Source organism: Montipora capricornis, chromosome 3 (genome assembly GCF_036669925.1).
Source record: "Montipora capricornis isolate CH-2021 chromosome 3, ASM3666992v2, whole genome shotgun sequence".
NCBI classification, from domain to species: Eukaryota; Metazoa; Cnidaria; class Anthozoa; order Scleractinia; family Acroporidae; genus Montipora; species Montipora capricornis.
The window spans coordinates 71,533,606-71,549,310 of NC_090885.1; the positions used below are offsets into that span (position 1 = coordinate 71,533,606).

Below are 15,705 nucleotides of genomic sequence, written 5' to 3' on the forward strand. Positions count from 1 at the left end.
ATAAACTACGGGAACAAATTTCATTTGCAAACGATCTCAAACAGCCTACTATGTACAAAACCCTATTAACTAATAAAAGCGTCACGAATGCGCAAAAGATTGTTTACTATGGCTTTCATTCTCGCATCTTTCAATGCTTTCCGCAAATGTATTTGAACTTTGTCAATACGAAGGACGCGTGACTGTGATTGGACGACTGAGTCAATGCAGTCATGCCAGTAGAACCGGGGAAATAAAGAAATTTTGTGGTTGACAAACTATGGTCCGCCACCCTGGTAAGGGTCAGTTTGTTATCAACGGTCGAAGTTGTGGTAATTTTTGTGCTAAAGCACCGTCTTTGAATGCTGTTTTGTTGCAATATTCACCGCCAGACGTTGCTCAAAGTTCAATCTTTGTCAATTGATTTTGATGTGAAATTGTGACCGTGGGAATATTTTATCCAGGAATACTTGACTCAAATTGGTGGCACCTGAGAATTTAGTTTCCAGCCTTGGAATTTTACTATAACTGTTAACAACCACGAAATTGTGAAATGGCTCAAATCGCGTCGGATCTGGAAAATAACCACACAGGAAGGGAGGTATCCATGATGGCAATAAGGTCAGGCTTTTTAATTGAGATTTTTTTCATATAATTACCTTAAGCTTTTTATCTGGATTCTCATACAAATCCTTATATCTTTGTCGGCCATGCTCAGACTGAGCTTGGGGTGCCTGTGATCAAACTCAAGGGTTTGATATTACATGAAACTCATGGATAGCGTGTCATTGCAGTGTTCACCGGGGTTTCAAACCACGTGCACATGACAAAATTGGCGCCTCTTGGATGATTACCTTATTAATAATTAATGACATTGAGAATCATACTTCATTATTTTAGAGCTAAAGTGAGTAAGTTTTGCAACTCTTTTTCATTAGTTTACATGTAGAAATGTTGACCTCAATTTACCAAAAATATTTGTACTATTTTGATTGCCCGTGCTCTCAAGGTATAGGCAATTAACGTGATGTCACGAAAGAATCATCTTATTGCAGCTTTGAACAAAAAGTTCTATTTGGGCAAATTATGTTTAGCCTCCCCAAACAAAATTTTCCTTTATGTCCATGAACCTACTACATGTATACATAATGTAGATAATAACTAAGGACATTACAAATGCGAGTTACACAAAACACACATACACTGAGCGGAGTAAACTATAAGCACATGCGAGGGAGCATGCATACACTGCATCAGAATACCATTGACCCAGTGATCACCAAAATGCCCTCACATCATGCTCCGAACAGTTATGCAACACCTGAAAATGCCAGAATGCCAATAACCTGCCTGCAGATCACCCATCATTGATGCACCATAAACAAACCCTAACCCAAACAGTCACTTTGGTGGAATTAAGAAGGTTATATGATACCATTGGGGAATTCTTGTAAGGCATTAACAACTGCTAGTGCCATAAAATTGAAAATTATTCTGATTTCATCTCCTGTCCGACTCAAAAATTTCCTAATGTTACCTGTGTCACCAAGTACCCAGCTTAAAACTTTGGGGGTTAGGTGACCTTTACATTTATCCACTCGAACAAAAATGTAAATGCAGTTTAACACACATGTAATTTAACGTTTAATGATTAGGAGCAAGTGGACTCAGTGCTTGGCGTGGTGTTACATGTGTGTATAGATTACTCAATGATAAGTCATCTTCTCCACCAATTTTAGTACGTGATGATACCATAAGTGGACAAAAACAATGACAAATTATGTACATTTGAGAGAATTTCAAGGCATGTTTAAAAAACTTCACAATTCAGTTTGTTCTTCCACAACTGTGGATAACTGCTCGATCAAAGAGCATTGCAAACCAGAGTGCCTCATTTCAAAGTACCAAGAGAAATGGAGGCTCTGTGAGCAAGGAAGCTACGTCTTTGATGAAGTGGTTTTCTTGAGTGACAACAACAAAACGTACTTCCTTTGCTTGGGTGGAGGAGACTGTGTTGTCATTCTGCCATTACCATGGTAAGGAACTTAGTGGATGGAGGAGAACAACAAATTAAAGTAACCTTACGAAGGAACAAAATCTACTACATGAAGAGGGGTTTTTGACCAGAGAAAGTCTTGACACCTCAAAACGTATGTTCCAATTATATTCCCCACATGGCACCGTAACATTCGCACATGTAAACTGCACGTCATTTAGCAGGACACAACAGAAAGTTCAATACACAGTTTTGAATCCCCCTCACCACCCCTCTTAAGCGAATTTGAAGTTATTCTTATGAATATACCTCATGAGTTTCATCCAGTAGTTTTCTAAACTGCTCCTTCTTTCTTCTGTTTAAGTTTTCTATGTGCTCTTTGAAAAGGGTCTCTTTGTCACTTTTTCCCAGAGCATCAGCCATTCCCCAACGATGATCCTTACGCAAACTCTTTTTGGTCTCCTTCCATCCAACATCTGCATTTCGAACCTTAAGAGCAAAAATAGAGATAAATGAAGGATTATTTGTGACAAGACAGTTCCAAAGTTGTTAAATAGGAACTAGTTAAACAACATTATCGGAAACAATTTTTGCAAAATTATGCCAACATGTTATAACCCCTCAAGTAACGCTGAAGTTTAGATGCCTCTACACTTGAATGCGAAATGTTATTTTACACATTCAAAACTCTTGAAGGTCTCCAAAATTGGCACAATCATTTCTCAAAAGGCCTTGAACATTTCAAAACTCAACTCAAACCACAATCTTGGACAAAACTTGTCGGGAAAATGTGATAACCTAATTTATCTGTGTGATAAAGATTACATTCTTCCTACTTTCTCCCCCTCCCCCCATTCCAATGCTGGCTAAGAAATGGCCAAAGGCTTGCACAGTATTTTACACAACATTATCAACAATGGTGTGGGAAAGAGGGGGGAAAATAGCCTTTGTTTATGAGTGCATTTCCAAGAATGTTCACACCAGAACTTTTCCCAAGAGTTTTGACCAAGATTGCAGCTCCATGCTCAAACTTTTCAAGAATTGAGTTTCGAAGAAATGTGATGTCAACTTATTATTATTATTATTGTTAGTATTCCTATTACTAACATTATTATTAGTATTGACTTGTAGAGCGGTTTTCAACTGAGTGTCGAAAGTAATCAGTGAATTACTGTGGTTTTGCATTACTTCACTCAGTGATTGGTTCAAAGTTTTTGCGCCATTTTTCCAACCAATCAGAAGTGAAACCAAAACCAATCGTGGCTCGCGCGTTCACATTTTCGCATGCTTTGTGTCGGCTACATGAAATTACTTCGAGTTTTCATTGGTTTACTGGATTGTCTCCGTCCTTTTTGATTGGCCAAAGTAATTACTTTGGTTTTGGTTTTATGACACTCATTTGAAAACTGCTCTAAAGCGCAAGTATCTATATACACATTCAAGTGTGCTATTTACAAACTTGTAGTTAAGTAATAAAACAACACTAATATCGGTAATAATAGTGCAATAAAATAAAAATTATATAATTAAGTAAATACATACATATATATGTACAAAAACTGCTACAACTATTACTCGGTCAAAACTCAAGTGAATAAATGGGTTTTCAGGTTCTTCTTAAATGACTTGATAGACTGATCAACATTCCTAATTACTAATCGTAACGAATTTCATAAGGCAGGCATTGGATCAGTACTGTAAGCAGGCTACCCTTCAGAACAGAAGAGAAAGAACTTGCTTTTTTTCCATATTTGGAAAGTGTACTTATTTACCTGACTGCAAAAGTACACTGGCAAAATTATTGGCATTCATCCTAAGCAGACATCCATTTCTTTTGAGCAGTAAAAAATTATATAATAACTCTGCTATTAATTATTACACTATAACCTTGAGAGGCTAGGTGAACGAAAAGTTATGTCAAAGACTTACTTACCGGTAATAATAATGGCCTTTGTATGTACACAAATGATTTTGCAGACAAAATGGGATTGTTGGGATGATAGAATATTAAAAGACTACATTCTTAAATGCAGAGACAGTTTCTCCCTCATTCTACCAGACAATTCTAAACATGAGTAATGGTAGGAGGTTGCAGCAAAAGCCTATAGTACAGTACATTTTAAGCGCACAAACAGTCATAGTAAATCTACAGGTTAAGACATAATAATTATAATATATATATTTGGGACATTTGGGGTGGCTTTATAAGCTTAACCTCCATCCTAGACATCAGCACTGCACTGATGAGGCCCAGAAGGCCGAAAGAGTCCTGTCTGCAGTATACTATATATATATATCTATCTATCTATCTATCTATATATGGAAGAAAAAGACAAATAAACTACAAGTTTATCCCTACAAGACAGTTTCGTGGTCGCCCACTCACCAGGGGATTTATATATATATATATACTTCTTGAACTTGAATAGAATAAATTTAGAAAGCGTTCAACTCTGAGAGGAGCAGTGATAATAATGATCAATGGTAGCAAAATTTCAGTTCATCGTTTTATTGCTACAACGCTGTTTCGTATGGTCGAAGAATGACCACACTCATCAGGCAATTGCCTGTACGAAACAGCGTTGTAGCAATAAAACGATGAACTGAAATTTTACTACCATTGATCATTATTTTATATATATATAACTGCACATAATATAAGTGTAAAAGGATGAACATGACGCAAACTTCTAACTGCTCCAGCTTGAATACGACGTTTTGGCCTTCGGCCTTCTTCATCCCTACAAGCCTGTTTCGTGGTTGCCCACTAATCAGGGAATTTAATGAGAATTAAGAATTTGTGTACCCATATCGGACAGAAATTCCTTGACCTAGTAGTACAAGATGAAACCTCTGCCTCAAAGAAAAATTCCTAATCACCTATTGACCCGAACTATCAACACTAAACAAACGTAATGAACTAGTGTCTTCTTGCCACCACAGAAACAAAGCCCTCCTACGCAACAACTAAACTGTCAATTTCTCACTGCATAAATTAGACTAGTTAGATCATGTAAATTATATTGTATATAAGCGATGGTAAAGTTTATTCTCATTAAATCCCCTGATGAGTGGGCGACCACGAAACAGGCTTGTAGGGATGAAGTTGTAGTTTATTTGTTTTTTTCTTCCACAATATATATATATATATACATACAAATGTAAGAAGGAAAGTATTACTAGTTACTCGAGTTTCACGCTCAAGGCGATCATCAGACTGATCGTTGTTTACGAGAAGGTGTCATATATAAGTGTTCAAATTTAGGAACGGTTGCAGCGACGCTTCCGGTGATTGGTTGTCGTGAAAAACTTGTTTTCATGGCGGCATTTCGTTACCAGCTCAGATTTCTTGTTCAAGAGAAAGGCGTTTTTTGCGCTCAAGATGCAAAGTTTTTCAGATAAACACAGGTTGCAGCGAGAAGGGTTGCCTTTGTACGCTTTTGCTCTTTTTACGATGCGCCAGTTGATTGCGTAGTCGATGTTTTTGTCCTTTAAGTCCCAGATGTGCTTGGAAAGTACAGTGTCATGTGAGTGTTTTTTGTCATTGAAAGAAAGCTTGTGGTTGTTGTACCGTGTTTTGAATTCATTTTCCGTCATGCCAATGTAGGATCTTGAGTTACCGGAAGTTGTTGTGACAGTAGCTTGGTAGATAATGTTGCTGGTTAGGCATGCACCGTCAAGAGGGCAAAGGTTTTTGTTTCTACAATTGCATTTCTTCTCACTGGAGGACTCGTTGCACTCATTCAGGATCTTCTGGTTGTGGCTTTTGATTATGTTAGCCATGTTTGTAGTGCAGCTGTAGCTGACCTTGAGGTTGTTTCTATTGAATATTTTGTGGAGCTTGTGTGACTTTGGGAAATGTTTGTTTATCAGGCAAAGGAATGATTTAGCGATGTTGGTTCGAACATTCTGGCTGTATGGCAGGTTAAACCATATGATTTTTCTTGACCTGATTCTGGATTTTGCTCTTCCTTGGTTTTGATTTTGATTTGCAACATGATGGATTCGTTCTTTGTACCCGCTGGATTTCAGGGCGTTGTTGTACAACTGCGAGGTTTTATCGAACTCGTCTTGGTTGCATGACAAACTCGATACTCTAGTGCCTATGGATGTTGGAATTTGCCTAATTATAGAAGGTGGGTGATTGGATTTGGCGTTGATGTACAATGGATCGTTGTCAGGTTTTCTGTATGGGAAATACCTTCCAGTTGTTAGATTTAGCGTGACATCGAGATAATTCACCACCTTGAGGTTGCCTTGCACTGTTATTTTCAATCCAAGGTCTCCGATGACCGTAGAAAAGGCTTTTCTTGCTTTGTCGCCCGCTCTTGCGTTCATATTCTTAAAGACCGCCAGGCCGTCGTCTCTGTACAAGCCAATGTCCCCTTCCGGGAATTTCGATGATAATGTGTAACAGTGTACAATTGGTTAACCTAACAATGAACTCCCAGTAAGAGGATCCACAGGATACAATGTCTCTACGCGAATTTGTAGTTTAGTGGACGTAAAAGAAGCGGCAAAGAGACAAACTCTTGACTGTTTTGGACAGGGTTTAATATACGAGTTAGGGTTAGGGTCGCCCATCTTCAGGTTAAAAGTTAAAAACTAAAAAAATTATTTACAATGATTGCAAATCACAAAAATAGCGGCTCATAATTATATACAGAGCAGAAATATTGAACTTAAGGAAACAAACGTCTAAGCTACAAGGTGACATGGATCAAAGACAAATAGAACTATAAGTGGCAGAAGGAAATTCAACCAGAATTTAGCCAAAAACCTTTAAATCCTGCTGTTATTAGTACTTTCTTGCCGGTGTTTTTGTTGTACAATGCTAAGAATCGAAGGTCATCATCATGAACGTTGGTGTGAGGCCACCATTTTGGAACAAATAAATAAAAATGTTATGTAGATGTTTTCTCCAAGCAATAAATCAAAAATAGACCACAAATAAAGAGAAGACACAACTTTAGTTTAAACTAAAGTTTTTTGGTGTAAACTTAAGTTGTGTCATCTCTTCATTTGTGGTCTATTGTATATTAATTTAACCAAATTGATATCAGTTTTTCATGATTCTGTCCTGTTATTGATCATAACATTGTCATAGTATCTGTGGATCCACGAGGCAATAGCCAAGATGAGGTTTTTTTACCCCATGGCTCACCATAACTGTAGAGAATAGAACTTTTTGCTTGAAGGATGATATGCCGTTCAATGCCGTTCAATGTCGGTTATGGAGACATATTCAGATGGAAATCGTAGAGCTTCACTTAGCAATTCAATTGAAATCAATGGTTAAAACTCTACTACGTCAAATGCAATGAACAAGGACATATCTTTGTGCTGGACGTTACTCAACCAAGATAGACTGCCTTGGTATTTTTCCATTGGTTTAGCTTCAGGTGGTTAGCAAGTTTGGCATTAATGCTGTCAAGGAGTGTTTTACTGATTCTGCTGATCTCAGCCTTAGCCGGCCAGGTGGATGAGGTGACATGTGGGTTTGTTGGCGAAGTTAGGCTTGTGATCTTTAGGATTAACGAAGGCTTAGCGTTTTGCAGTGATGTTAATTCTGTCATCTAGATGCATTTTCGTAGTGATGGCTTTGGCCTCTAGCTAGATGGAATTTGTCATGCCTTGGGTTACTTACTTGTAGGTCTCCAACAAAGGTAGGTGACAACACAATAGAACATTAAGTCCCCTACAAGCTGTATCACCCACCCAACCCAACCCACACAATGAACATAAACACTAACTACACCAATCCCTCCCCACTGGTAATTTCTAAAAAAAATCAACAAGAACATCTAACTAAATTATTAATCCTATGACATTTACAGCAGACAAGTTTAAAAGTATGAGCGTCATCAGCATCGAATACAACATGTAATCCAGTGAAGTAGAATGTTTTTACCTTACTCTTAAAAACATTAACATTAGATTCAGATGTTAGATCAGAAGGTAAGGTATTATTAAAATTTAATGATCGCATTGTTTTGTTTCACTATGGCTAAAGAAACTACAAGTATCATTGTAGGTGAAATGAAAATTTACACCTAAAAAATATAATAATATACAAATATAGAAGAAATTAGAAATTAACTAATGAAAACATGGTAATGTATAGTTTGAAATTTCAGTCAATTCTCTGTATAAAAATTAAATAATAGTTCTTCAGCAAATGGTTCCCTCACTAGTTTAGATATCTAGCCCCACGGTCCCATTCATGCTTAAGACTATCCTCAAGCATGCTTGCTTGTGATGTCAGTCAAGCAATCAGTAGCAAGGGCTGGAGTTTGAGTCACGAGTTCGTTGAAAATGGATGAGCTGTTTCTGCTGATGAGGAAGGCGAACCTCTTTTGTCTAACTATATAACTGTTCCTAGAACAGTTGCCAGAGCAGGATTACAAAAAATGTTTTAAGCAAAACCTTCGACGAATTTCCGTGGAGACGTGGAAGGTGGTGCAATTAATCAGCGGTGGATAAGTTAACAATTGGTAGCTTGCTTTGCTTGTTCGGAATGGTCGATGACCTGGAAGCCTCATAAGGGAAAGGCGTCCTGAACATATTTGAGTAGAAATGATTCACAGGTCCTTAAGACAACAGCTGGATGAAGTAATGCTACACCTTAAATCAAAACTTCATTATGAAAGATCAAGCTATCAAATTACCACCCTCTTCCTTATTGCTCAGCTTTCGAGAGTTGTTTACCTAGCACAGTTCAAGAGCACTGCAGAGCACTCTTGAGCTGAGCTGCAGATCCTGTGAAGTTTTAAGCAACTACGCCTCATTTTTAAGCAAGCAAGCAATGCCATGTTTGGTCAGTCACACCTGTGACAAGCTAGGAATGTGCTAGGTAACCAAATATTGGCCAAGCAAGCAAGGTTCTGGAGCGAATGTGACTGCAGGGTAGGTCAATGTTAAAAATGTCAAATGCAGCTCTTTTAGATCTCTCCATTGTGCCTCTCAAGCATAGTATTGCAGATCTCAGCAATGAAAACAAGGTTTTGGCCCGCAATCTGAGATTGTTTGAGAATAACATTCTCCCTTCTTAACGGCAATCAACTCAGCAAGCCTGGAGTGATACCTCATACATTCTTTACCCATTCCGCCAGTTGTCGAGACAACTAGCGTGTTCCGTGTTTGATGTTGAGGACTCTTGTAGAGTATAATCACTTCTTCTGGAAGTCGCTATACGTTCGGCATTTGAGTGGCAAACCCCTGATAGTGTTGTCTACCGTAAAGAGCTCCTCACAAACACACGTAGACGGAATATCATCAATTAGCCAGTCATAGCGTAACTTGTTGGCGTCACAAAATTCCCTCTTCTTTAAATCAAAACCCATCCCCTTGACAGACAGCACCATCAACCAGATTGACACTCCCTTCTCTGTTCACGCCATTTCCTTGATGTCATCTGCAGTTTTTTTCAGTGACTAGTCTTTCTTCCTTCTAGCAGCTTGATATGCTAATTTTACTTGGGATTCATCTGGTAGCGGATGGGCTTGGGACACAATTTTTTCGTCGAGGGGCTTGGTTACTTTGACCGATGATGTATATTTGTGCTCTGCTTCACAGCAAGGATTCATGAATGCAAGCCCACCCAAGCAGACCGGCAGGGCCAGGATTTCCCTATCACTCTGATCACATTTTATGCTCCATGACCACTGGAATAAGCACATTCGATATTGCATTCTCCAGCGGCTCTAGAGCGTCCTGTACACCAGGAAATGTTCTCAAGAAACAGGTCTACCGGTGCTTTAGGCCAAAGATGAAGGCAGCATATGACGCTTGAGGCTGTGAAACTGCGAATTCAGCCAACTTAACAATTTCATTGACCCAGTTAGTCACCTTTTCATCAACATATCCCTCCAGATATTCTCTTGACCCAATCACTGTCCCTAGGTGTTTCTGTCCATGCATTGTCACATTGACAGCCATATCCCTGAACGAACAAAATTATATATGAAATGAAAACATACACAGAACTGCAGATAAGCTATGATCCTCGCAGTTATGATAGCAATTTTAGCAATAGTGAAGAGAAGTCTGAAAAATTCAGGACTTCAATGGGGTTTGAACCTGTCACCTCGCGATACCGGTGCGACGCTCTAACCAACTGAGCTTCTAAGCCGCTGATGTTGGGAGCTGGGAAGTCATTGACGTTGGGATATGTGTTAAAAAACATTGTATCTGATCTGATTTTAAAAATTTGGTTACATATATATACATTAGATACAAAATAGTCTTAAACTGAATTGTCAGTTGCAACTGCAGCCTTCTTCAGAGTAAAATATGCAGTTCTAAGTGAGGGTTTGTCATTTAAATAAAATCATTGTTTCTCCTGGGGTTTCATCAAGGTTTTGTAAACAGAAAGGAATGGCTTTCGTTCATTCACTACATTCTTGTCTTTTGTAGAGTGCCACGATTCCAGAGAAAATTCTCTTGTGCCAATAATTGTTACCATTCTTTTCTAAGATCTGGACACGGTTGACGCAAATGTCATGTTCCGTGTTTTCAGCACGGTCTTTAATTGCCGTTTCTCTATTATTACGTGTGCCTGCTTTGTGTTTGTGAAATTGCAACACCGGCACTTAACTTTGTAAACAACTCCTTTTGTTTGGATCTCATTTGGAGAAACAAAAAGATCATAGAAGACAATTTTTTATCTATATATGACCACATTTTAAAACCAGATCAGTAGCAAGGGCTAGAGTTTGAGTCACGAGTTCGTTGAAAATGGATGAGCTGTTTCTGCTGATGAGGAAGGCGAACCTCTTTTGTCTAACTATACAACTGTTCTTAGAACAGTTGCCAGAGCAGGATTACAAAAAATGTTTTAAGCAAACCTTCGACGAATTTCCGTGGAGACGTGGAAGGTGGTGCAATTAATCAGCGGTGGATAAGTTAACAATTGGTAGCTTGCTTTGCTTGTTCGGAATGGTCGATGACCTGGAAGCCTCATAAGGGAAAGGCGTCCTGAACATATTTGAGTAGAAATGATTCACAGGTCCTTAAGACAACAGCTGGATGAAGTAATGCTACACCTTAAATCAAAACTTCATTATGAAAGATCAAGCTATCAAATTACCACCCTCTTCCTTATTGCTCAGCTTTCGAGAGTTGTTTACCTAGCACAGTTCAAGAGCACTGCAGAGCGCTCTTGAGCTGAGCTGCAGATCCTGTGAAGTTTTAAGCAACTACGCCTCATTTTTAAGCAAGCAAGCAATGCCATGTTTGGTCAGTCACACCTGTGACAAGCTAGGAATGTGCTAGGTAACCAAATATTGGCCAAGCAAGCAAGGTTCTGGAGCGAATGTGACTGCAGGGTAGGTCAATGTTAAAAATGTCAAATGCAGTTATGATAGCAATTTTAGCAATAGTGAAGAGAAGTCTGAAAAATTCAGGACTTCAATGGGGTTTGAACCTGTCACCTCGCGATACCGGTGCGACGCTCTAACCAACTGAGCTTCGAAGCCGCTGATGTTGGGAGCTGGGAAGTCATTGACGTTGGGATATGTGTTAAAAAACATTGTATCTGATCTGATTTTAAAAATTTGGTTATATATATATATATATTAGATAAAAAATAGTCTTAAACTGAATTGTCATTTGCAACTGCAGCCTTCTTCAGAGTAAAATATGCAGTTCTAAGTGAGGGTTTGTCATTTAAATAAAATCATTGTTTCTCCTGGGGTTTCATCAAGGTTTTGTAAACAGAAAGGAATGGCTTTCGTTCATTCACTACATTCTAGTCTTTTGTAGAGTGCCACGATTCCAGAGAAATTCTCTTGTGCCAATAATAATTATTGTTACCATTCTTTTCTAAGATCTGGACACAGTTGACGCAAATGTCATGTTCCGTGTTTTCAGCACGGTCTTTAATTGCCGATTCTCTATTATTGCGTGTGCCTGCTTTGTGTTTGTGAAATTGCAACACCGGCACTTAACTTTGTAAACAACTCCTTTTGTTTGGATCTCATTTGGAGAAACAAAAAGATCATAGAAGACAATTTTTTATCTATATATGACCAAATTTTAAAACCAGATCAGATAAAACGGTTTTTTAACACATATCAACATGATGACTGATCGCCTTTCAAACATCTACAAGCACTTCTTGTCATTCGGAAAGTAAATGAACTCCTGGCCAGTTGTGTTCAGAAGATCCCACCATATTTTTTAGTCCCATTATAGAGCCAGCCCCAATTGCATTGTCTGCAAACCAGCATTGCTTTACACTGAGCGAAGACTGTAGACTCGTAATCAAAGGCTGGATGCTTGAAGCATAGAGGCCCATAGCCAGAGGGTCACCTTGGGTCACTCCTTCTGCCGACATGATTTCTTTGCCACCTGTGATGAATAGCCATGCTGGCTGTCTATACATGTTAATTTCATAGGCTGCAATTATTGGGCAGAAAACTCTTACTAATATTATGAAATGCAGCCCCTCTGTTCAATGCATTACATGCATCAGTGGCATCAATGAGCAGTACAACATCGGTATCACCCCCCTCAAATGTGATATGCATTGCATGTATCCCTGCTTCACTTCCTAACTTCTGGCTAGCGCACATTTGTGAGCCACTCGCCTCCAAGACTCCTTTACACACTAATAATTTTTATAATAATAATAATAATAATAATAATAATAATAATAATAATAATAATTGCTGCGAAGCCGGAGGTGAGCAGCATCACTAATCTCGACAAGTATCAGAGTGCAGGATCACTGTGTCACATAAGCTAGCAAAAATCTTGATTTTTCGAAAATTTGTCTTTGGTTAAGGATTTTTCGGAACGCTCAAACAATGGAATATTCCCTGGATTCTCCAGGCTGTGTTTTTCTGTTGCCTTAGGTAAGAATTATTTTAACTATAGCTATGTCAAACTCAAGTGTGTTCATCTCTGGAAGCATTCATCAAGGTCACGAACGTTTCAGTGACATTTCACGGAGAAGACAATTAGTTTTTTGGCCCTGTCAGGATTTACCAATCGAAGAGTGGACTGCCGCCACCGTCGATCACATCCTCGTGGAAGGAGATTGACTTTATTTGGATGCTCTTGAAAGTAGATCCATTCCTGACACAGAGACGTTGTCTCTGAACTATTTACCTGATGCAGTATGTTGGTCTATGGAGGCTAATACCAACAATTTGTCTGTTGCGTCAAAAACAAAGCAGGATTCGCAAATTTGGGCAGAATCACAAACACACAATCTGCTTATTTGGGCGGACAACAATAACAAGTCACTTACTTGGGTGACTAATACTGATCTACCGGTGGTAGAGGCACATAATAAACCTTTGTGGGTGATAAATTACAAAGATTTTGGTCAAGGAGAAATCGCTCGTCACAAGCATGAAGAGGTTTCATACTTCACTTTGCGTTTGGCATTGATGAATGCTTTCAGTGATAATGATTGTGCATTTACAACATTAGAAGGCTATATCATGGGTCTAATAAAGAAAGCAGATTGTATTTACATGGTTGATTCTCATGCACGTAATTGTTTTGGTATGCCTGATCCAAATGGCACTGCTGCTGTTATGAAATTTGCTGACATTTCTAAATTAGAGGAATATTTATGTTCTCTTTCACTTGAATTGAACACTGCATTTTTTGAAATAGTACCAGTTGCTTTTGAAAAATCCTTGATGCATTGTCCTGGCTTACACAAAATGATCCTCATTATAAAGATGTAGAAATAAATGATCATGCAATGGAGGCATTGCCTGTTAGTGGAATACCATCAGAGTTATTAACTGTTGAGACCATATGACATTTGTGATGAAACTGTTGAACTTGCGTTCTAGTCCCCTAACTTTTCAGATTGTTCCATGATCCTTATGTTCCAATTCACATAGTTTCAGTATTTAGTACACTATCTACATCATATATAGGATATCTTTCGCAGCATCTCACTTTCTCTAGTCTTCGAAACTACTAGTAATAATATTCTCTCATCCTTACCATATCTGCAAGCAGGGCATTAAAATGCTGTTCTGCTTTGTCTCTTAAATGTTGTTCTTTTTCTTTCTCTCTGGCCTTAGCAAGTTCAGCCTGGCTTGCTCTCACTTCACGTTCTCTTTCTCGGAGGCTAGCTTCTATTCTTTCTCTCTTTTCTTTTTCTTTCTCCAAATCAGCATTCTCTCTCTGAGAGCAAAGAAAACATTTCACATATCTATCAAATAAATATGTTTATTATTTTAATAAATTTCAAACATTATTACTTTTATGTCAAATTGACCATGTACAATAAATAAAAATTAATTTTGATTAAGATCATTTCTTTATGGGCATTTCCAATTAGAAGACTTAATGACAATCAAGATGCACAAGAAACCAGGCTTCGATTGTTCAAAAGGTGGATAACGCTATCCATTGGATAAATCACTATCCAGCAGATTGAGTTATCTAGTGAATAAGTTATTGTAATTGTCCCAAATTGTGCATAATTCTGGTTTCTGCTTTCCGGATTCTGGAAACCAGCTTTTGGTGCTGCCCTAAACAGAGTGGAAGATAAGCATTTATTTCAATAATAGTTATTTTTGAAGAAAAGGTTTGGAATAATGCACAGTATTCAATGTAGAAAAAATCCTCAATCTTCAGGTCTGAGTGTAAACAATTTGATATGTAATTGTTTCCACTTTTACAATGATTGTTAAACAAAATAGATGACCTAAGGTCATATACTCTCTTGGCTAAGTTAACCTTGGAACGCATGTACAGTAATTATTTTGTCTTTGTGAGTTTTAAAGTGGCTCACAAAATCTGAATTATATGTTTTCCAATCAGCTGTATGTTTTGTTGTTTGATACGATTTTTTCCCATGTTTGAGGCATTTGAAATACTTTTATCTGTTTAACTTTGAGAGTTCAGATGCTTCTGAAATCAACCATAACTTGGCGATGAATGTGATGTTTACGGCTGAGAAGACAAGTATGCATCTGCATGGACTAATTTTATGTATCCACGAGTCCCAGACAGACAGTAATCTTCTTTCAACTTGTTCTGTACCCATTTCATCGTAGCAAACAAATTGAAAAATAAAAACTTTATTAAAGCTTCACCTAAAAAGGATTTCAAAAATTTAACAATCTATGTACAATGTAATATGTATATACAGTTAATTATCTGATCTTTCCAGTTGCTTCAGATTCAACATTAAACTTCTGCCTGGGTGCTCTTGAACCTCTTATGCATAGCACAGCTGATCTTAGTAGGTTGAAGGAGAGTTTGGCTCTGAGCCAGCCAATCACAGTGCTGTAGCTCATGTGTTTGTTCTCAGAGACTTTGTGTGCGAGCTCAGCTAAGAAGCGCTCAGCCTCCCTTCCACTTCCGACATAGGGTGTAAACACGAGGGGGCTGAAGGAGCCGTGCTCAACCTCATTACGCCAATTTAAGGCACACAATTGTTATTTTAGGACTTTTAGGTCTTTTGCTGCCATGTACTGTCACTGGTCATCATTTTCCTTGAAATATCAAACAGGCAAATTCAAAAGTCCTTGTAAAACTTTGCACAGATGTTCATTTCACATCAACGAGTGTTGTTACATTATGGAAACACAAAAAGTGATTCGCTCCTGTTGCCTCCATTGTCGTTGAACAATGGAGGCATAGAGGAGACCTTGGGAACGAGATTACTGCTCTAGTTGTTGACAGACACAGAAAGCCAGCAGCTCTTTGTTGTTAAGATCAAAATGGATAAACAGAGCAAAATCCATTCGCTA

At 38.3% G+C, this 15,705-nt stretch overlaps 1 protein-coding gene across 2 annotated transcripts in view; it reads right to left on the reverse strand.

Annotated features, from left to right (window-relative positions):
• The window catches only part of LOC138043922 (transcription elongation regulator 1-like), a 59,144-nt gene that overhangs the window by 11,198 nt on the left and 32,241 nt on the right, over positions 1-15,705 (reverse strand). For both annotated transcript variants that reach the window (XM_068890449.1, XM_068890448.1), the window contains 2 exons: positions 13,946-14,128; positions 2,285-2,464 (listed from right to left, as the gene is read on the reverse strand). In XM_068890449.1, coding sequence (XP_068746550.1) covers positions 2,285-2,464; positions 13,946-14,128 — 363 coding nt within the window. The remainder of the gene's footprint in view (positions 1-2,284; positions 2,465-13,945; positions 14,129-15,705) is intronic.